This window comes from Echiichthys vipera, assembly GCF_963691815.1.
Source record: "Echiichthys vipera genome assembly, chromosome: 11".
NCBI lineage: Eukaryota > Metazoa > Chordata > Actinopteri > Perciformes > Trachinidae > Echiichthys > Echiichthys vipera.
The window spans coordinates 25,587,062-25,610,267 of record NC_139836.1 but is presented as its reverse complement, the minus strand read 5'-3'; the positions used below and the strand labels follow the sequence as shown (position 1 = coordinate 25,610,267).

Below are 23,206 nucleotides of genomic sequence, written 5' to 3'. Positions count from 1 at the left end.
AAGCTTCGACAGGGAGAGTTGGAGAGCGGCCCTGTAGTTAATTAGTCCTACTCTATTAGCCCAGCTGTTTGCTAGCTAGTTCCTACCAACAGGGCCCTTTGTTTAATACCCAGAAGTCCACTGGAGAAGCTTGTTGTTGCCTTGGATCATCTTCTCTGTGAAGAGTAATGCTCGAAGGGCAGAGGAAAAGCCAACAGATCATGTACGCCTGTGATGAAGGGGGGGGTCCCTCATGGCCATGAGCGGGCCCTCTCTTTTTCTCCTAGTATAAAGTACTCCTCTTTGCCTGCGTGAATTTGTAAGGGCACCCCTTGGCTTCTCCAAGGGCCTGGCGTGCGAGGGAAACAGAATAACATTCAGGCACTGAATCGGGCAGCTGCAGCGATGTGGATGCGAGTCGAGGCGAGGAGCGGGGCAGTGTGTTTGCTCTGTTTTTGAAAGCTACAGGGTTTCCCTCTCCGCTTGTCAGGAACATCCAGGGAGTGAGGCGATGACTGGCGATATTAGATATGTATCACCAATTACCCAGACCGTTTGTAAAGAGTACAGTGTGCCGCGCCAAGGCAAATAGCTCCCTGTAAGGCAATGTGTTAGTGTCTGAATACATTTCTAGTGTCTGAGGAGAGGCCTGAGATTTATGGATGGTCTGATATCTGAGTGAGAGTTTTTTTTTTCTTTGGCTGGTGTAGTCAGAGGAATGCTCAACAAAATATGTTCGCTGATATTTGCCTTCTGACCCACCTAAACTGTGTGAATGTCGAAGTCTATTATGTGTAGATCATAGTCTATATATTAGTTCATTCCTGCTGCACATGAGGCCCCTTTATCCTTGAACTAATTGCTCCAATCTGTGCAATGAAATGTCTGCATGTTTATTGTATTTGATTAGAGTGAATTCACACATTGATGTATGAATGAACCCCGTGAAATATGGATGGAAACAAGTACGTCAGGAATATACTGCCATTTAAATAAAAAGCAAACCTTTGCCTGAGGAGTTGCTAGTTTGAATCCCAGCTGGGGGGGTGTGACACTCTGGTCCGCCCCTTCTTCAGGATGTGTCCCTAAAAACAGGTGGATAGTCAGCGTTACTGTTTTGATACAGTATATTTGTTGCTCCGTCCGTCCATCCACACACTCCGACCTCTGTGCCCTCCAACAAGGTCAGGCCACAGAGGAGCTGTTGCTCTCTGCCTCCTCATTGGCCAGTCTCAAGGGCAGGGACGAGCAAACGAGGACATGGACAGGGGTGCCAGGCAATCAGCAGCCAGATCCGGCTCATCCAATCACTCGCCTTCACGTGGCCCCCTCAAAGTCACCGATTAATTGGTCCGATTGTCCAGTAGACTGGAAAAGAGAACTGTGTGTGTGTGTGTGTGTGTGTGTGTGTGTGTGTGTGTGTGTGTGTGTGTGTGTGTGTGTGTGTGAACACATTCCCCTCCCTGGTTGGATTTTCTCTCCCAGTAGCCTTTAGCTGCTCTTGAAAATGTTCTGGTAACAGGAGTATGAGGGTGTAGTGGTTGCATTGGCACACACATACAGTGACAGCTTTTAGAGTGTTTAAACTGATGTCGGCTTGCAGCTTTAAAATGACTTAAACACAGCAGTGCTGTGATGTTGAATTTAACAGTGGGTCACATATCAGTTGGTGATCATAAAGTAAACAGACGCTAATGTAAAAAGCATACATTTTTGCACATATCAAAACTCTTAAGTGTTAATTATTGTTGTCCAAACTTTCAAAAATGCATTCAATCTGCAGAGAACCTCAGTTTTGTGTGCTGGTCGTCTCGATGTTATCTAGACGTTATCGAGGAAAATCCTCAGTCCGCTAATTTTCTTACTGGTGTCCATCCTTCCTGGTACTCTGTTAAAAGTGGTTTAAAGGTATGCGGTTCCCGGTTCTGTTGATTAGACTGCAGTCTGTATTACTGGAGGTGTGTGTGTGTGTGTCTCTGTGTGTGTGTGTGTCTGTACAGTAGCTGGCAGACACAAACAAGGATCTCACTTTGATTTTCCCCGAGCGCGAACACAGGGAAATAAGAGGGGCGGGAGAAGACAGAAGTAAAAGAAAAAGACAGAAAGAAAGAGCATAATGAGAGAGTAAGATAAGGAGGAAGGAAGAGAATCTCAGAGCAAATGCTGCGAAAACATTTTACTGCTGACTGGAGCAGTGTGTGTGTGAAAGTCAGACAGTGTGTGAGGGAAAATAAAGAGAGACAGAGCAGTTATCCCCGATGAGTGTGTTAAGTGCTGCTGAGTGTTGTACGGGAGTCTTTGAGGCGTATGCACCACCGCTAGCTAACGCAGCAATATCTTCTTTGCCAGTTCAGAGGTGAGAGAGTTGTGGCCGGGCCACCTGAAGCACAGCATGTATCCCATAGCTATTTAAAATCAGTGTGTGTAAGCATGTGTTGAAAACGCTTCCATATCTGCAGAGTAACAGGAGTGTAAGCCTAACTTCCAGTTCACATGCTTTTTATGAAAATCAACGAGTGGAAGACATAAAGGGAAATTACGTCTCAGAACAACTTGAGAAAACATCCCTCGACAACTCTGCCTTGCCGGTAGGAATGTTTATTCAGCTTCAACTGGATTTACTGCATCTCAAACATTATTATCTCTGGTTACCTGGGAAAAAAGACGTTTGTCCTTCCAGTGTCCAATCACGACATCCCTGTCTCAGATTCACTGAGATCTTTATGACCTCGCTCTATCGCGGCGGCCGACGCGTCAACCAACATGCAGTGACTCGCCTCGCCTCGCAGAAAATGATAGGCCCTCAATGACTTTTTATTGCCTCGTAGGCAATGAGCAAACTCAGAGTGGCCTGAGTTTGCCCCTCTTGAAAAAGAGGAAATTGTATCAGGTTCCCACAGCGAGGGGCCAGTTTGCTTTTAGGATTAAGGCTTGTGTCACCCGGCTGCTGGGGTCGTGTAGAAGAAAGACTCAGAAATACGAGTAAACAAAGTGACTTCCTCCACCCTCTCCAACCATCTCCTCTCCTCTGCCTCCTTTCACACATGAAAACCACCGTCTGCTCTGTCAGTCAGGATCACTAACCTGTGTTTTATTGGCCCGAGCGAACGTCTCTGGGAGAAGATAATAGTTATAAAGCTGTTTGATAAGTTGTCAGAAGCTATTTGAGTGTTTGACTGTGGGGTTTATGGACTGTTTGTGGCGGAGCATGTGTACACATCATCAAACTGGCCTCATATTTGCACAGATTATCTTTATTTTCTCTTAGGCCCCTTCTCTTTTCTCCTAATATGCCTTTCGCTATCGCAGCATCTTTGTTTTTGATTTCCTGTTATGACATTCAGAGGTGAATAAAATGTTTCCCCCTGTCTCTCTGTTACATTAAATCTCCCCTGCATCCACTCAGTTCGTCTCTTTCTGTCTGTTGGTTACATGTGGGCATGTTTGCATGACCAAAGAAATGCAAAGTCTAGCCCAGACCATAACAATATGCCTTGTGTGCACAATTTACATGAAATCCATATTCATTCATGACATGCATGCTCACAAAAAAGCTTCCCTCTCCTTCTTCCCCTCTCTCTTATGCCTTCACTCAGTCCTCACGCTTGCTCTGGGTGTGTTCTGCTCTGAAAGTGTTGTTCAAAGTATCATATATGTCTTGAAAAGTTGTCTGCGTTTTTATTTCATCTTCCCTATTTTACCCATAAATGCACCTGGATCACACCGTAATTTGCTGCTTCTCCGAGAACAGCCGTGATAAAAAAAAGAAAAGGAAAGATGTTCTACTTCATTTGCTTCACTGAGGGAATGCAAGCAGGAGGGAAATGTATCTTTAGCTCCAATGTTATAATTGTGGCACGCTAATGATGTAGACACATTCTCGCTGTCTGTTTACAGGAAGCGCTCTTCTTTAATTTGCGACCGGCATGAATGCCAAATGCCTATATCTAATTACTGGTGTTTGCTAAAAGATACTATTTACACACTTTTTTTGCCTCGCAGAGAACTCTTGTGTGTCGAGGTGCAGAGATTATGACAAGAAAAGTTAAACGTGCAAACGTGATAAAGACCAGTTTTTCTTTTATCTGCCAAAAACTTCAGTCTGTGCACGGGAAGTGGAAATTAGAATCAGAGAAGGTCTATTCCACGTGTGATTTGCACATTTAAACGTGAATATGTTTTCATTCAGTGCCTCTCAATTCAAGATCATGTTGGAAAAGTGTCAACTGAGGACTCCATTCAGGTTTATTTCTGTATGAACACCATAATTTGCATCACTCTCATGTAATCATGTCCTAAAAGAAGATGCCACTTTTGTCAAATTACTGGATATCTCTTTTTGGAAGGGATTTCTTTAGCTTTGATTTGCAAATGTAAACATGTTGAAATGTGGTAATGCACTTGTCATGCAAATGAAAAGGGGGGGTGGGGGGGGCATGCCTACTCATTTGTGAAATTATTAGTGTTTGCTTGGAGGGTCTTATGTCCCTGCCATGGGAAACTTGTCATTTGTCGAATAGTGACAAATTCCAAATGATTTTGTCTGTTTCCAGTCCAACTCTAAATTGCCTGAAATCGCACAGGGACACGCTCATGCACAACACACAGCGACACACACGTACAAGCTCTCACAGTGCAGAAAAAGTCCCGGTTGTTAATCGTGGCCAGTGCAGGTTGATGGGGAATCACAGCGACTCATCACTGACGTGTCACAACACATTACATCCGGCTGATAAAACAACCTTAAACTATCTGTCCTCCTCCTGACTTTCCATTTCTCTCACAGCTGTCTGTGCCTCCCTCTTCCTCCTCCTCCTCCTCCTCCTCCTCCTCCTCCTCCCTTGAAAGGGAGCTGAGCCCAGGGCCCAGGAGGCCTCTGATCAGATAGATGTTAACTTTTCGGGGAAAACCCTGATAGCAGGCTGGAGAATTCACCTCTGACAGTGGATGACAGGAGTGAAGGACCAGATGAGCTCTCCTACTGTTTAAGTAGGAAGTATTCATTTTAGAAATTTGTGGATATGAAAGAGATACTGTAGTTTGGACATCTACTTGTATGTAGAGAGGAAAGAGAGAGAAGAGATGGAGGAGGGAGGGGGAGAGCAAAGAGACAGGGTATTAGCACTTTGTTCAGTGGAGAAGCATTGTTTGGCCCCTTGGCACACACACACAAATAAGCAACTCACACACACACACACACACACACACACACACACCCACACATGCACAGAGCACCAACGTTTATTTAAGCTTTTGATAAAGAGATTAGCCCCATCATCCTACGCTTTTAAGCTAGCCGAGGGGGTCCGTGTTCAGGAAATCCTGGCTTTCCTGACACATGGGCTTATAGGGGAACCTGGCTCAAGCAACACTTATATGATATTAATACAATTCCTCGTGGTCAGATTAACATGAGTTGGTCTTAAAATGGAGGGCAGTTTGGTCAGATTGGTCTATTTAAGTGAAGATGGATAGGGACGGAGAGAGGTGGATATAAAGTTAGTAATAGAGAGAGAGATAGAAACGGAGGAGGAGGGGGAGAAGTTGTGCCAGCCGGCCTGTTTTTTTCTTTATTATTAGCCCTATCAGTGTGGTTGGAGTCCAGCTTAAAGCTACAAACAGCAGAGTGCTAATTTTAGCCTCCAAAGAGGATAAGGATAAATAGCTTGCTGCCAGTTTGCCATATGGTCCCCTGCCGATTATATTGTGTCAGGAATATTTCCACCCCCACCCCTACCCCTACCCAAACACACATATACACACAAACACACTCACATATCTGATGTTTCGGCACTCGTGACGCTGGGGGGATGGCTTTATCTATACATGAAAATACGATTGAGGGGTTCATTTGCAAAAATTTAGAGACATAATCATTAAGTAGAGAAGGCGTTAGGGGTGGGCGATTCATCAGTATGATAATTTAGAGTTTTTCAACAGAATCAATAGCGTCACAAAATCATATTTGACACAAATATACACAATGATGCAGTCTTAATTGAGAATAACAAGCGCATTAATCAAACTTCTCATGTTATCTGAAATACCTTTAAAACTTTACATAACTACACAATTCAATGCGGTTAACATCAACTGGATGACATAACCCATGATTTCACATACATGACCAGATATAGTGATATAAAGTCCAAGAAGGCCATAGAAGAAAAATATGTATTTTTCTACAGTATATTGCTTCTCTCTCTCTCTCTCTCTCTCTCTCTCTCTCAGCCGAACTGCGTTACGGCAAAAAGTTCTTCATAAAATGAGAAAATGCTCCGTACTTTTAATTTGTAAAGTATTTAATTCACACGGTTGTATATAGAAATAGGCGTTACCATGCGGCCATTTCCCATAGACTCATCAGAAAACATGTTATATTGTGATATATGTTGTTATCGAGATATGAAACAACCTACTGTATATGAGGAGGGAAGGTTTCGACCATATCACCCAGCCCTAGAAGGCGTTACCATCCCTAGAAAGGCACAGGATTGTTATTATTTTGTACAGTCCATCTCTTTGTAACAATAGAATATTGAAACTGTACATTTCAGACAGGAAGTTGTTGTCGTTGTGGCGAAGACAGCTTCAACCAGCAGATCTTTTTCTATCCACTTTAGCTCCCAGCTGCAAGGTAACATTTGGCCTCTTCTGTAATCTCCTGCAACTATGGTTTATATTCTCACTTGTAAATGTGAGCCCCACAGAAGAATAAAAATGAGTCTCTCTCTCTCTCTCTCTCTCTCTCTCTCTCTCCATCAACACACATGCATATCTTCACATGTAAATGTGACTCACACTCACACAGCCACTCTCCATTATTCCCCTCACTCTCTCACTCTCTCTCTCACTCAAATTGAAATAATTCAATTTATGGACACAGTTCCAGACCTCCCTGGCTAAGACCATTATGCATGGAGCCCCCCCCCTCTTCTGACAAAAGAACGGGAGAATTTACCAGCCGGCTCTTCCAACGACACCCACACAAAGCCAATTTCATGCCAGAAAAACCACCAGCAGTCGTGCCATTTTTGGTCAGAATCAGCATCCCTGTGGATTTTATTTATTTTTGAATATGGGTCGATGCTACTTTCATTTTTGTTAGGGCTTATTTTATAATCCCGATATGACACATGGAACTCCCTTTGCTTCTAACATTCAAACTTGACCTTTTTTACAATTCATTTAAGAGTGAAATATCCTGTTGATAATAAGTTAAACGTGCAAAGATGTAACATACAGTTGAAGTGACTGGGCGTGTTTGAGCCTAAGTAACCTGGGATGCAGGACGTTGGTGGTAAACGGTGAATTTAATTTACGTCAACTGGGCCAAAGCTTGACCCGGGGCTAACCCAGACCAAACATGCAACCCCCCTGAGGGCCCCCTCCCCTTGGTCCGTTTGACATGGATATCTGCTATTGGGATTTGACTGTGAGATAAAGACCTCAGCAAGCTTTTCTAAGAGTTTAGGGAGAAAGAGAGAGAAAGAGGAAAGAGAGGGCTAGATAACAAATACCTGTAGGTAAACACAAGAGCAGCAGGGTGGGCCGGAGGGCAGCATTGGCGTTTACATTGTGTGTTTGCAGAGCAACACAAGGCATGCCACTTACCATACACACACACACACACACACACACACTCATGAACACACATTTGGATGTAACCCGATCGTCCCTTCTTGCTCCGAGCCAGTGAAACTCAAAGAGATGAGCGGTGACTGGGGGCTGAGATTCTCACAAGTGATAACCTTTGGAGTAAAGGCCTGAGTGGTGGTGTTAAAGAAACACACGCACACGCACACACACACACACACACACACACACACACACACACACACACACACACACACACACACACACACACACACACACACACACACACACACTGCATACATATATACTGACACACTCCCATGTTCATTCCCAGGTCTTTTACTTCTCTTTAGGCGGAGAGGTCATACTTTTACAGGAAGTCACCCCAAGAGAGGGCTGCCTCTTTCAGGAAGTGACTTGGTGGGGACTGTGTGGCGAGAGCGCCGGCGTCCACGGGGGGCATATCATTCCCGTCCACATGGGCCCATGCTCCACAGGAAATAGGCCTGCTGTAAACCCACTCACTTCCTCTTCCTCTGGCCCGGTCTCGCACGTCTTATCAGGGCTGCGTATGGGGAGGCTGATAGGACTACAAATCCTCCACATCCCCACAACACCACATCCTGTGCCTATCAAGGACACATTGACGATGAGGAGGAAGTGGAGACGCAGCATTACTTTGGAGGGAGAATCTATGGGTTAATTTAATAGATCAGCTTATGAAACAGGAGTCGTGGGGATATCAGAAATGTGAATATCTTACGATCCGGGTTGAAAGAAGCCTGTAACACTTTCCCAGTTCCCTGTTTACTCATTAAAAACCAGCTAAGACCCTAAAATGTAAATGCAAGTGAATAGAGTAGGTTGTTGCTCTGATAATGACTTATCCTGTTTTCCTAACCGCCCCTTCAGTAGCCTGAGCTTGTGGGTGCAGACCGTATTATATTCCGTCATAGCACTAAAACCTTGTTATTCCCCCCAAAAAATTCACTGGTAGTGAATGCGCTATTATTAGTCTGTGCCACCGCAGGGTTAGCGTGCCTCTATTATCTAACTATGTACTGCAGTTTGGCTGGCGCTGATAGGTTAGCATGAGTGGGAAAAGCCTTCTGCATTCAAAGCCTTTATCAGGGTTTCTGTCATTTAAATAGAAACCACGTAGAAAAAAGCACACACAGGCGAGAGCTGTACACACTGTGCTAGCTCGGTAAAATAAGGGGAAACTTGAGTTAAGTCCATGGCGCGATACACCCATACATGAAGCCATGATTACAGACACAACCGATTGACTGTCGGTACTGAAATGATACATTTCCACTTCATTTTAGTTCATTAAACGGACAGATTTGATAGGATGGTTTGAATTAAACAAGTTGGTGCTGCAAGATATAATTTCAGTAAATGTAGCTCATCTGTAAAAAAGCTCAGGACACTGACAGGATGTATTTGGAGTAAATTCAGAGTGGTGAAAAATGATACCTGGATACTGTAGCTAAGTAGAGGGCTGCTGAATGTGTTTTTGTGCTGAGAAAGATTTACTTTGAGTTTGCTGAAAAGGATACTTTGATGGTTTGTTAGAGTAAATATGTTTAAGAGGGTTTGAGTTGTTAGAATGTGTTGTTAGTCCACAACAAAGTTTGATGTAGGATGTTTTCCCTTTAGTTTAGCTGAAGGTTCCCTCTCTTTGTTCCATGTCTACATTGAAGGACTTTTGAACGCCCTTCAGCACATCAGCTGACTTTTGGAAAAAAGGGCCGCCGTGCCATTGTGCTGTTAAGTGCTCTTAGCTTTTGTCATAGTCCTTGTCCTCTCTGCCATCCCTTCCCCCCTTCCCCTCTTCTTCCACGTCCATTTGACTCTCTCCCTCACTCTCTGTGCATTTGTGTGCAGGGTTTGACTGAAGCTTGCCGAGTCGAAGGTGTCAAAAGCCATGTGAGAGGCAGCGAAACAATTGAGAGAGTGAGAGTTAAGAGTGAGAAAGCAGCAAAGGAGGCACCATTTAAGGAATCTTACAGTGTGTGTGTGTGTGTGTGTGTGTGTGTGTGTGTGTGTGTGTGTGTGTGTGTGTGTGTGTGTGTGTGTGTGTGTGTGTGTGTGTGTGTGTGTGTGTGTGTGTGTGTGTGTGTGTGTGTGTGTGTGTGTGTGTGTGTGTGTGTGTGTGTGTGTGTGTGTGTGTGTGTGTGTGTGTGTGGACTCTGCCTCAGACTACTGCACTGAGGCAGAGTATCTGTGGGCCCCCCTCACAAGTGCTCTCGTTTGAACCGAGTCTGGCCTTCTGTCTTCAGGTTAGAAAAAAAAGAAAATGGCAACACAAAAGCAAGAGGGGAAAAATCAATAGTTACACAGCAAAAGTGCTCCACATGAAAGGGTGAATTCTTCGCCTTACACTTTCATTTTAGCTTGTACCCTCTGTCTCGTTCCCCCCTTACTCTTTCTCTCTCGACTGATCTGGAAGTAGGAATAAAAGGCAGTCGGTGTGTGTGTGTGTGTATGTGTGTGTTTCTGTGTGCGGAGGCATACTGCAGTTTAATGTCGTGTCGGTGCCCTGCGCTTGAGGCAGTTTCCAGCGTGTCAGGCAGCCTGTGGTGATGACCCTTTACGGGAAAATGGCACAGAGAGAGCAGTCACATTTACACTGACATTTTTGCCATCACCTATGGCTATGTCAACAGGCCTGATCACACACACACACACACACACACACACACACACACACACACACACACACACACACACACACACACACACACACACACGTATACACACACGTATACACACACACACACACACACACACACACACACACACACACACACACACACACACACACACACACACACACACACACACACACACACACACACACACACACTCTCTCTCTCTGTCTCTCTCTCTCTCCGTCTCTCTCTGTCTCTGTCTCTCTCTCTCTCCCTGTCTCTCTCTCTCTCTCTGTCTCTGTCTCTGTCTCTCTCTCTCTCTCTCTCTCTCTCTCTCTCTCTCTCTGTCTCTCTCTGTCTCTCTCTCTCTCTGTGTCTCTCTCTCTCTCTCTCTCTTTCTCTCTGTCTGTCTCTGTCTCTCTATCTCTCTCTCTCTCTCTCTCAGCCAACAGTGGATGGGCCTTAGCCGTAACACACAGAGGAACAGAAACATTTCACAGAGAAAATGAGCATTAACAAAGGTCTAATATTCAATATTTCATAAAAGGTTACTAATGTAGTATATAAAATTTCATAAAACAATGACAAATACCCTGCACAATTGCCCAGAATCCAATTAGATGTCTTCAGACGGCTTGTTGATTGAAACTTTACAACCATAGAAAACTAAGAAAAGCAGCTCGAGTAGCTCGTGACATCACTTTTTTGTGTGGATTCACTAATTGATTCATCGATTTAAGTGCACAATGTTACCTGCACACATGTTAATACGAAACACATGGAAACACATGCACCAATGTCCACTTACATTCAATGTAAGCACTGACAACATACTGCACACTGAAATCCCCTCTAGCGAAAGCCACATGAATCTTGTAGACCTCAAGCTCTGCAGCTTTTAATTAACTCATAAATATAATAACTGGCCTGTGTTGTTTTTTTCTCCTTTTGTTGTTATTTAAACACATTCCCTGTCTCCGGCTTCCTGATCTCCTCCTCGTCAGATCACCACAAATGAAATAATTGCTCCAAAATTGGCTCGGATTCTCACAACAAGAAGTCTCCAGTGTGCTTTAATTACAAATAACCCTTGTAAATGACTCACCAGTTACTGCCATTATTGAATCTGTCAGCGCCGATCCACACAACTGTCATCATTCAAAGTAACCTGCTTTGTTATTGCAAAGCACTCTTTATTTACTGTAATTACTTCAGTGGAATTGTCTTTGATTACAGGAAGCAATTACTTAGCTCTACCGTGATTGTTTACCTGGCAAGTCCCATTTTCTTCTTTTGTAATAACGACAACTTTCTTCTTCTACCTAATCCGTTCATTATATCGTAGTCTGTATGTTCTGCAGACATTAATCTGTTCTTTAGAGCAATATGATCCAAATGCGCTCGCTGAAGTTTTGAGCACATCTGAAAAGAGTGGAGTGTCTCTCTCTGGCAAAGGCAGGAAGGGAAGTCTAGACTAGCCATATTGTTTTGTCGACAGCGCATGTCATTATCTGTAGAGCATTCGAGGGGATTTCTCTATGTCTCTCCTTCTCCTCTGGAATAGAAGGGAGGTAAAACAGCATTGGTCACAGAGAGTGTTTTGTACTGAAGTAAGTGTGTGTGTGTGTGTACTGGTCTAGAACAAGTTGGTAGTCATTATTGGAAAGTTGCCTCGTGGAAGACTTTGGTGCACGAGAGCGTGTTCAAGTGTCTGTTTTTGGTGCGGTAAAGGGAAAGACGCTTTTGAAAATGTACCCCTGCTTGGGAATTGTGTTGCAAGGAATTCCTGCATGTTCAGAATATTTGCAGGTGGGAGGGGCCTCCCGAGCCATGCAAAAGGAACCCCCCACTGCCCGCCATCCCCCTGTACTCCCCCCTCCCCAAGTCTAGAGCTTATGAATGGCCTGAATACAATAAACGCCACTTTTTTCTTCCCTCCCTCCCTCTTGCGAGCCCTTCTTTACCTCTCTGAGGATTTCTGGGAATGCAATGTATGTGTCTGCGAGTGTGTGTTTGTGTGCGTGTGCCACAGTTGAGAAGGAGAGCACTTTAGTGAATGTACATCAGCATGCATGTGCGCGCTTCATGTATCATGTTTTGAGTGTGTGTGTGAATGCATGAATTTCTCGCCTGCCAATATGAGATGTGTGTATCCCATGTGGAACAGGATAGCAGGTCCCTGAGGCCTGGGCCTTGCCTGGGCAGCCAACCCAGGGTCATGTGAGCTTTCTGGGGTGTGAAACTCTAGGAGTGGCCCATGAGAGATCAGCTCTAGGTCGCACTCAAAGTGAAAGACACACTCTCTCTCTCTCTTGCATCAGATACGGCAGTATAATGCACTGTCATAAGCTCAAAAGACCTGTCTCCATTCCTTCCCCCACTGAGTCCATCCACAGGCTATAAAACCTTGCAAAAACATCTCACAGTATCCTCCAAAAATGTTAAGCCATCTGTGAATGATTCCTCACACAGGATCCCACTCATGACATCTGGCACAAAGCTAATATTCATAACCCTTATTCCTCAGCTCAGCAGTGCCTGTACGAAGGAAAAATTATTAGAAAGCTAAATGTCATTATTCTCTCGCGTTGCGCTAGAAGGGACGTGGCTGACAAGATTGCTGTTCGCAGATGACTGACTGGTGAATCCGCCGCTGTTAATTTGCCAGGCAGCAGAAAAATGGCTGACACCTCGGAATGGCACGTGTGCCCGCGTGGAGGGGGCAGGTAGTACCAATATCTGTATTACGCTGAGAGATGGTTCATAATCAGATCATAACAGATTAGCCTAGATACTGCTTGATAATGTCAGGGTATGCCTTGAGACAGAGAGATGTGATAAAGACACAAGAGAGGCAGACGAAGAGACAGAAGAGAGAAAGCATCATTAGTACTCACTGGCTGAAGAGCAAGACACTGGGACTGAGAATATCGAACAAAGTTAACCCAGTTTAGGTCAATTTTAAACCATATTTAAGTGTTATAATATCATTTACCGCTGTATGATTTACAAAGAAAGAAAACGTGCAATAACAGTAGCTCATCATACATCCCCACACTGTGCAAATATCCTCCACCCCAACCCCACACTCCAGCAGACAGAGAGAAAGGGGACAGAGAAAAGTAATAAAGCAGAAAGGAGGGGAAGGCAGGAATGAAACATGAAGTGGCGGAAAGGCTTAAATAAAAGCCATCAAGGCTGAATGAGCATGGAAGTAAGTGTCTGTTTAGCTAATTCTAACGAAGGCAGCGAAAACACATGAAGAAAGCTAACCTAGTTTTTTTTTTTTGTTACGTTATTATGTGTTTGCTCATAGTATGTGTGTGTGTTTGCGTGAGTGTGTATTTTTGTATACAGCGTGTGAGGGGACTGATAAAATATTCCTTCCCTTGGTTGGCCCCGGGGCATTTCAACTGCCCCTGGCTCCTTCCAGTCACTGGCCTGCTCCCTAATTGCCACACACACACACACACACACACACACACACACACACACACACACGCACACACACACACACACGCACACACACACACACACACACACACACACGCACACACACACACACGCACACACGCGACATTCAGAGCCTCTGTGGTTGGAAACACACATGCATAAAGAAAGACAGAGATAGACACACATACAGGCGAATGCACATCCATGCATGCATGGATTCTTCACACACGAACATGCACCCCCACTGCCCTGCATTGATTCACCCCCCTCCCCCTCCCAGCCCCTCCTCTAACTAGTTGCAAAGACGTTGTCATGGCCGATCAGTTGGCCAGGCCCAGAGTTGTGCTCGTGGCTTTTCCTGGTGGGGAGACTGGCGCTTGCTAGCCTAGCTACCCCATGTTGTATGTATGCAGCCCAGGGTTACAGCCTGCTGATGCTCTTAATGAGCCTGGCAGCCTGTGTATGGAGAGTGACCGACAGGTTCATCGGCTGACTGGCTTACTAGCTGCCTGGCTAGCTTTCTGACTGACTGACAAGGTCGCTTTCTGACTGGCTGGCTGACTTGGTTGCTTTGTTATAGACTGGCTGGGTTACTGACTGGTTAGATTTAGAGTTTACTGGTTGACTGAGTGGACTACAGAGTGGACAACTGCCTGACTGACCGACTAAAGGGCGTATTGGCTGAATGATAAACTGGCGGTGACATCACTGAGCCCACGCTTACACCGAAGCAGATACACTTGGAAATCGCCGTTCGCATGCCAGAAGTTTTCGGCCCATTCAAGTGTGCAGTTTTTTTTATGGGAAACTTTTTGCGCCGCTGTCTCGGCCAGGACTCCACGTACAAATGGTTCTGAATCTCAATGGGAATACGGAAAAATAAAGGTGAAACAGGATCGAATAAACAGTGAAAGTGACCAACACACAAAAATTGTTGGAATCTGGTCAGTTTAGTATGCCCAAGATCAATCAGCTTTAAGGGCAAGTGCATCCAGACTATGCTACAGACATTTACCGACAAGTGTAAAACAATGCTGAGCTGCTGACAACAGGATTGTCTCATTTTTCCACAAACGTAAACTTGTTCAGAATAACTTTAAAATGCTTAAAAATGCCATGTTTTCAAATGTAGAAGACAGTTCTGAAGTCCTGTCTTCAGTGTTAGAAAATGTCAGCGTCAAAGGGCAAAATAGAGCAAAGAATTATCTGCATTACAGTGGACACGATCTGACTGATTGTCCTGCGTCTGATTTTTTTTCTTCAGTTGATTAACTCCAGTGTGCCTCACAGCATCTCTTCCTTCTCCTATCCATTATTTTCCCCTCCTTCATCGCCTCCTTCAGTGAGTTTTTTCACCCTCTCTTTTCCCTCGCTCTCCCTGATTATTCCACATCCACTTCTCCGCTCCCTATTCTTACCCTCTCCATCTCTCATTTGCTTTCTTTTCCTTTTGGACCCTTCTTCTTCTCTCTCTCAAGCTGAGGTGACACCGTAGACATTTCCCCAACATGGACGCCAGACACAGCTTCAACACCTTTCCCTGCGTCACTCTTCCTCACTCTCCCAGTGTTTCTCTTTTCTCTCCTCCCACCTCCCGCTCTTCCCTTGCTTTGCTCGAGTTAAGGCGAAGCAGAAATTAGCCCCAGACCTCGCAGAGGTGATTGGTATCAAATTGCAGTGAAAATGGAAATGCCAATAAAATTGACGTCCTTTTTTTCCCTGCTTTCCCCCTCCTAGGTAAAGTAAGTGTCTATAGGTCAGACTTACTTAGAAGTATTGGGAAGGGAAGAAAATACTGGGAGGGGTAAGGTTTCCTCCTGTGGCGTAGGGCCTGGGTTATGCATGACTTAAACGGTCAAACTTTGCCTACAAGCTGCAAAATCGGGGGTCAATTCAAATTGTTTCCTCATCACACACTTTGTGTTAATGTTTTGAGAAGATCTCGTGTACGTTGGACACGAACAAAAGTAGTGTTACTGTGTTCTTTCCGCATGGTTCATTGATACGAGACAGATATGATGGCGTTAAAGATGTAATGCAACCTACTTCTTTCATATCATGCATCATTGTGGTATGTGATTAATTACTTATCCTGTCAAACCTCAACCTCTGTTCTAAGCTTAACCCAGTTGTTAGTGCCTAAATCTAACCGTCATCCTTTGTTGCCTTAGCTTAACTGGTCACGTAACGGTAGCTTTGGTGCCTAAACCTAACTCTCACCTTAAAAGTCACAGTCACTTACGGACCATACATATTTCATACAAACTTGTTGATGAGAAGAACTACTTTCATGACTTTTTCTGTGCTTTCTCTGTTCCCTTTGTGTTTTCTCTCTGCCTTGTTTCCACTTCTCTCCATGCTTCTCACGATTTCTCACCTCTCCCTGAGCCTGTCTGCTCACCCGCTCTCTCGGACCTGCTCGCTATGCTCGCGTGCATACTCACCGACTCACTCCCTCACTCACTCATACACTCATACACTCACTCCCTCACTCATACACTCACTCACTCACTCATGCTCTGAGCTGGTACTGCAGCCGTTTGCTTCTGTTTTACCAACTCACATGGGACAAGCCCCTAGGTTTGTTATTGTAGGCTTTGCTGAACATGATCCGGTCTTTACAACGGATTGAAAGCATTTGCTTCCAATGAAAATCTGGTCTTAGATTACAGGGCCTCGACTCGGCTCACCCCTCTTTTCCACCAGACACAGAGATGCAGAGAGGGAAAGAGGAAGAGGGAGACAGAGTAGTGGGTGTATTTTAGCCCTGAAACAGTAGACAGAAAAAAAACTCACTTGTTAAGCCCAGGCTGCGTTTGTCCCGGACTAATGATGTAACTGTAGCTTGCAATGTGAGCGTGGTTTTAAACAGAGGCAGAGAGATCTAGGAGCTGGGTGTAAAGAGGACATTGTATTGAGTGTTTGAGGGGGTTATGTGTCTTGTTGAAACAGTCAATTAATGGATTAGTAAACTGACAACAATAACTGAGCAATTGTTGAAGTTGTTCATAAAAAAAGAGTCAAAGATTCACTCTCTCAGATGTAATGATTTGCTGTTTTGTAAACTGAATATCTTTAAATCTCACTTGTCCTTCGAAGTCACCTCAGGCTCTGGGAAACTCTGATGGGCAATTGATTGATTAATCGGAAACAAAATCAACAGATTATCTAGTCATTTACAGTGAACTGGCAGGGGTTAATGACATCCCAATCCAGCTTTTTGACCTTTTGGTGCTTACAGTAGCCCGACTCTACCACCATCTTTATATGCACGTGTGCAATATTAATGTGCAGTGGGTGGCATTTGCATCAGTAGTGCAACATCTATGAAAATCAAGCTCTTGTTTTACCCCCCGCCCACCCGCCCACCCTCTGTAGCGTCACCTCCGCTTCCACAGAAGGGTTCATTAAACAACCTTCAATATGTGTGCATATGTATCTCCTTCTGCCAGAACAGTCGGAGAGAGAGAGTGAGAGCTAGCCAAGAGTTGTTTCGTATGGATCGTTGAGAGCCTCTCTCTCCTAATGGTGTATATAATTCAGGTGCCCTGCAGGCATGCTTTCAGGAATTCTTTTGCCCGAGGTAATGGGGAGCAAAGGCCTGGGTTTTAGACCCTTGATTATTCCATTGATGTGGCAGCCTGGAAAAAAGTCATCTCCAACCGGATTAGCGCCAACATCCCCATTAATTATCGATGAATCGGGGGCTTAGGGTTTAGCTAGGTGCTGGGTGTCGCCCTCTGTAAGTTAGTGGAGCGCGGGCCTGCTCAAATGCAGTTATCTACTCCTGTAGCAGTGAATAGACCTAGAAGCTTTAGAAGTGCTTTGTGTGTAATCAATAAATAACTGGATCCAATTTTGTGCACTGCTTCAGTGTGTTTTTTTCTCTTTTTTCTTTCCTTCCCCTCACTTCCAGTCAAGAGAGGCGGCACAGGACAAAAGTCAGTTATCAGCTGCAGAAATTTCTTGCAGTGAGGGTGCCACTTGTTTACCTTGCCTCATGTTTCTTTTATGATTATCATCTTCATTGAGGGTGGCTTGCATTTTTGAATAATGATAATAACAATTAGGCTTTTCACAGCCAGATGGGAAGAGCCTCTTCTTTCCTCTGGAGCTGTATTGAATGTGTACAGTAATTGGGTAGTTTTGTGTATGTGTGTGTGTGTGAGTGTGAGTGTGTGCGTGTGTGTGTGTGTGTGTATGTGGCGGGGGGGTCATGTTGTTGAGTCTGAATGCAGAGAAAAGGCCCATCCTTTCACTTTTCCTTTCAGTGCTCCGATACTCTAAGCTGTCTCAGTGTTCCCCTTAGGTGAGGTTAACTGGCCTTAATAGAGTCTTATCGAAGCCCTACAGGTTGCTGTAAGCAGCCATGACGCCATTGTTATGAAAAGCAGCTAGCTTTGTTAGCGCTGTTTGTGCCTCTGACTTCCCTTTTTTCCACCTATTTTCCTTTTATTTCCTGCCTCCCCCCCTCCACGCAACCTCCCCTTTTGTAGTGGCGTGTTACTCTTTCCACCTCAGGTAAAATGGCAGAATGCGCCGGGGCGACGCTTCAATAACTATTTTCCCCTCAGGATAATAAAGACTAAATCTCTCTGTCATTTTCAATTCTGCGCAGGCTTGGATGGGAGAGTGGGGAAATGCGACCTTACAAGTCCTTTGTGCTCCCCTTCTCCCTCTCTTTCTCGCAGAAAGATGCGAGCACTTGCTGTGTTTTCGAGTGGCGGGGGGAGAGAAATGAAAGGCAGGGTTATTTATAAATGTATTAAAAATGAATGCATTTATGAGGTGCTGTTTTCCAGCCATTCTCTGCTTGCCATTGTTGTGTCTCTATACCCCTCTGACTGTGCATACAAAGCCCCCCAGAATTCCTTCGAAATCGTATTTATTCCCTTTGAATGCAGAGGCGCAGCAAATGCAGGAAGTAAACAAACCGTTTGTCTGATCTCTCTCTCTCTCTCTTCCGGTTTCTTGTCATGTGACAGGTGATGGCCTGGACAACAGCGTGGCTTCACCGAGCACAGGGGACGACGATGACCCGGATAAAGAAAAGAAGCGCAACAAGAAGAGAGGGATCTTCCCTAAGGTGGCCACCAACATTATGAGAGCATGGCTCTTTCAGCACCTTACAGTGAGTTGAATGAAACATCATTTGTTCTCAGTTGCTCTGAGTTTCATATCATGTGTGCACACTGAACTTCACTTCACAGCTACAGGCTTTCTTACTCTTACACACACACACAAGCACACACACACGCACACACATTTTCTATCTTTCTAGAACTGCGCCTGTCTCATTTGGCACACATACACTCGCACACAAAAGTACACACAGACGCACTCATTGACACACTTTGACACACATCTACACACCACCAGAGCATCCCTCTTCTCCACAATTCATCCCTGTTCGTACAGTGAGCACTTCAAAGACACAGGCCTGTGTAATCTGCCGGCGATCTCAGCAGCCTGCGCTCTCGCTCCTCATCTGCTGAAACTGAATAAGGTTGAAGCCAAGGAGAGACGCCCCTGGCCATTACTGCAGATACATAGATGAACCTTATTAAGAACAAATATGTCATTATTTAGCAGATGCCTGCGATGCTGCTTAGACCTGTGGTTTGGCTTTATTTTTTACTCAATTATAGCGTGGAAAAGCAACGCTGTTAGCACCAGCTGACAGCATTGCAAATTGTTTTATGGGGAAATAGTGTGGGAAAAAATGTATTTCGACACTGAGACACCAATGTAACTGTGGAGATGGAGCCAGCACGTTCTAGTTTCTATCATACCAATATCATCAATTCACCAATGAACAGACACAACAAACATGTTCCAGAGACTTTAAAAAACGCTGGCATGTTTCAAACTATAACAGGCTTAAGACCTTTAAATCACCGTTCACATCTCAATTATTCAAGTTATATATCAAATGTAAACAAAGTGGCAATTCAGGCTCAATGTCAGGCTAGATTGAATACATAAAAAAGTAGGAATAATCTAATCTAATTTGATGAAATGCAAATGCAATACGTTGACAACAGCACTTAAAATTACATAAGTAAACTGCATCGTAGATGGATTTCATGGGTGAAGCAATTTACATTTTAAAAAGCTTGAAATAGGGACACCTTTACGGTGTTTATGTTGCATGGTGTTTTATTTGATGACAATTTGAATCTAGTGCTAAACTAAGTTCAACCAGCTTTGCATCACACACTTTCTGCTCATGTCAGGAGTTTGTGTGGACCACGAAACAGTTTGGCTGAGAGGGTGTTAGTTCGAATTGCACAAGCCAGCAGGGAGGATGCTGGGTAAAGTTATTTTGTTGTTGGATTATGGATATCGTATGGGCTCCACTTTTTGTCTATCTGTAGCTTTGTATCGTTTAAGTGGATGTACAAAGTCTTTTTCTGTTTCCAGCGGTGTTAATGGCAAACTGCAGGAACTTCTCCCAGTGTGTACACTATATATCTGCACACAGAATACACACACACACACACACACACACACACACACACACACACATCTCACAAGGCTTCTTATACTTTTTGTTTCTCTTTGTGCTCTCCCCTTTCCATCTGACCCTCACCACCCCCTTCACAAACCACCGGCTCTCCATCACCCTGCACACACACACACACACACGCACACACACACACACACACACACACACATCATCATCACAAATACACATTAACATCTCCTCCAACTCCCTGACCTCAACCCGTACACCCCCCGAAACCTTCGGGGCTACAGAGGAAAGGTGTTTGAAACATACACACATCCTGTCTGTGGAAATACTGTTCAGCACACATTTGCCGAGTGAAACACACATATGCACACACACACACACACACACACAGAAACACACCTACTGTGTCATATTACACCATGAGTTTGGCTTATGGGAGGCTTCTGCACTGTTGGATCTCAAACAGTGGGAAGGATATAAGTGAGTGTCGAGGGAGAAGAGGAGGAGGATAAGGCGAGGAGGTGAAGAGGGGGATAAGGAGGATCCATCAGTCTTATCCTTCTCCCAGGAAAGAGGAGAAAGAGGAACTAAAACATGCACACGTACGGGCAATCAATGGCACATTGGATATATTGCTTTATGGCCCAAAACAGGAAGGAGCTTTTTTTTTTATCACAGTGCAAACAGAGCTGAGAAGTAAAGTGAAAGGTTGAGAGAAAAATCACTTCCAACGTATGTACGTCCTCTCCAACAAAGCCAAATAGAAATGAAACCCAGGCGGCAGAGAACAACATCTTTGTTTATGGGTAGTGTGGTCTTAATTCTCAGCAACAATGACATTAACAATACCACTGGTGTCGCATAAATGCTTTCAGTGGTCTCATTTGTTTACACTCATCCTTCTACAGTGTCACCGTTAATTTCACCACCATATGTCTGTGTTTATAAATGCTACACATAGCACATCTAATGCAAAAACATTTACAGTATCTCTTACACTGGCAGTATGTCTCTCGGTCTCCGCTGGTACAAATATAAACACGGGCGGCTGATCCCAGCTCATCCACAGTATCATCAGCTGTGCCTGCCTTTGTTTCACAGAGGGGTGGATGCTGTGAGTCTGGCCTCTTAGAGATAGACACAATGCCAATTAGGCACACACAGACGCATGTACGCACGGACGTATGCGCACACAAATTCATGGCAGGGTGCTGTGGTCCTACACAAACCTGAATAAAGGAGTCAGACGCTTCTCAAGTATAAACAAAATGCAGGATATGACAGTGGAGAGACAGTGGAACAGAATAGGGTAGAAGTCTGGATACCCACCTTGATGTATTTTCTGTTATTCGCCCTCACACTTGGACCCTCAGGGGAGTTCTCATTGTACCGATGCGGAAGGGTAAGGTGGGTGGCAAACTGAGGCTGCCAGTGCACCAGCGGGGTAGGTGGTAGGTGGCATTTATAAGGCTGTTTTCATTACTGTTGTTTTGGGTCTCACTTATCCATCAAGGATGCTAATTTCCAATGTCTTGTTCCAGCAGTAAAAAGGGGAAGATTTGAAAGTAGAGAGTGCCATAGAAAGAGTTGCTTAATATTGCTAAATTGCTGGTATTTGCCACAGTGCTTTGGGTATAATGAATATTCCCCTGTGAAGGGTGACAATCTAATACCAAGAAGTATCAGGGAAAGAAAATGTGAATCTGCTTCCATCTGTTGTGTGATGGGTCCAGTGACAGATAGAGCAGCGGCATTGAATTTGTGATGATGACGGCAGTCGCAGCTCGCTGAGTTCTCTCCAACACGCCCAATGAGCTCATGTTGTCGACAGCACTTGTGGGACAAGATCATTGGAAGAACTTGGCTGCTCGGACTTGGAGCGACTACAAAACATTAGCGTTAACCACCTGTCACCGATACCCGGATCACGCAGCTCGCTGCCAACTTGACTCGCAGCTGTAGACTTGGTGGGGAACCAAAATAAAGGGCAGTGGAGGGCTTTTCCACTTGTGTCCCCATTGCATTTAGATCTTTGTTTTCTAGTGACATTCCTAATTCAACATTTGTTGTATCATTTGGTTTCAGTGACTAACTAAATGGGACATGTGATGAGGCAAACCCACCTTTATACTGTATCTGCTTAACGTCAATGAGGATGTGTTTGACACTGATGAGAACATGCTTCACAAAATGATTTAAGTAGTGGAATCATTTCTAAACCGATTGCATAACTGGCTGAGCTACCTTGTTGCTTCGTGCTACAACCGAAGAGACAAGCATTCAGATGAAGAAATACCCAATCTCTGTTTCCTTCATTCCTCCTATTGTGCAGTTGGAATCCACCTACCCCTGACTCACCCGCTCCTCCCTCATCACAAATGGTATTTTCTTGTTTAATTTAACAAGAAATGAGTAGTAAATGAAAGCTCAGGCCTCAAATCCCCAACGCGCCCTGTGCTCTGCTCTCCACTCCCCTATGAAAAGGCAATTTGTGAAATTATGTGATAGAGTAATTAGATGGAATTTACCCCCGCCTCTCCACACTACACACACCACACGTATCCCCCTTTAGATTGTTTCCTCGCTAAACTGAAGTGTGTGTGTGTGTGTGTGTGTGTGTATGTGTGTGTGTGTGTGTGTGTGTGTGTGTGTGTGTGTGTGTGTGTGTGTGTGTGTGTGTGTGTGTGTGTGTGTGTGTGTGTGTGTGTGTGTGTGTGTGTGTGTGTGTGTGTGTGTGTGTGTGTGTGTGTGTGTGTGTGTGTGTGTGTGTGTGTGTGTGTGTGTGTGTGTGTGTGTGTGTGTGGCAGGGGGGTTTGGCATCCAGAGTGTTAGCATCAGTATACTAGCATGGCAGACTGGGACACACACTCGCATACACATTATCACTAACACTCTCCCATTCTGGCTCTCCTCCCCTCCTATTTGTACACAGACTCAGTGTAACGAGGGGCAGCCGTGATCACAGCTCATAAAAGAAGGCAACCCGCAAACCCTCAATGAGCTGCTTTTTTTTCTCCTCCTCCTTTCTCCTCTTAAAATGTGTAAA

The 23,206-nt window shown here is 44.6% G+C and overlaps 1 protein-coding gene across 1 annotated transcript in view; it reads left to right on the top strand.

The window, feature by feature from the left end:
* meis1b (Meis homeobox 1 b) overlaps positions 1-23,206 on the top strand; it is an 82,816-nt gene that overhangs the window by 19,960 nt on the left and 39,650 nt on the right. Inside the window, exon 8 of the mRNA XM_083923589.1 lies at positions 18,671-18,816. Coding sequence (XP_083779715.1) covers positions 18,671-18,816 — 146 coding nt within the window. The remainder of the gene's footprint in view (positions 1-18,670; positions 18,817-23,206) is intronic.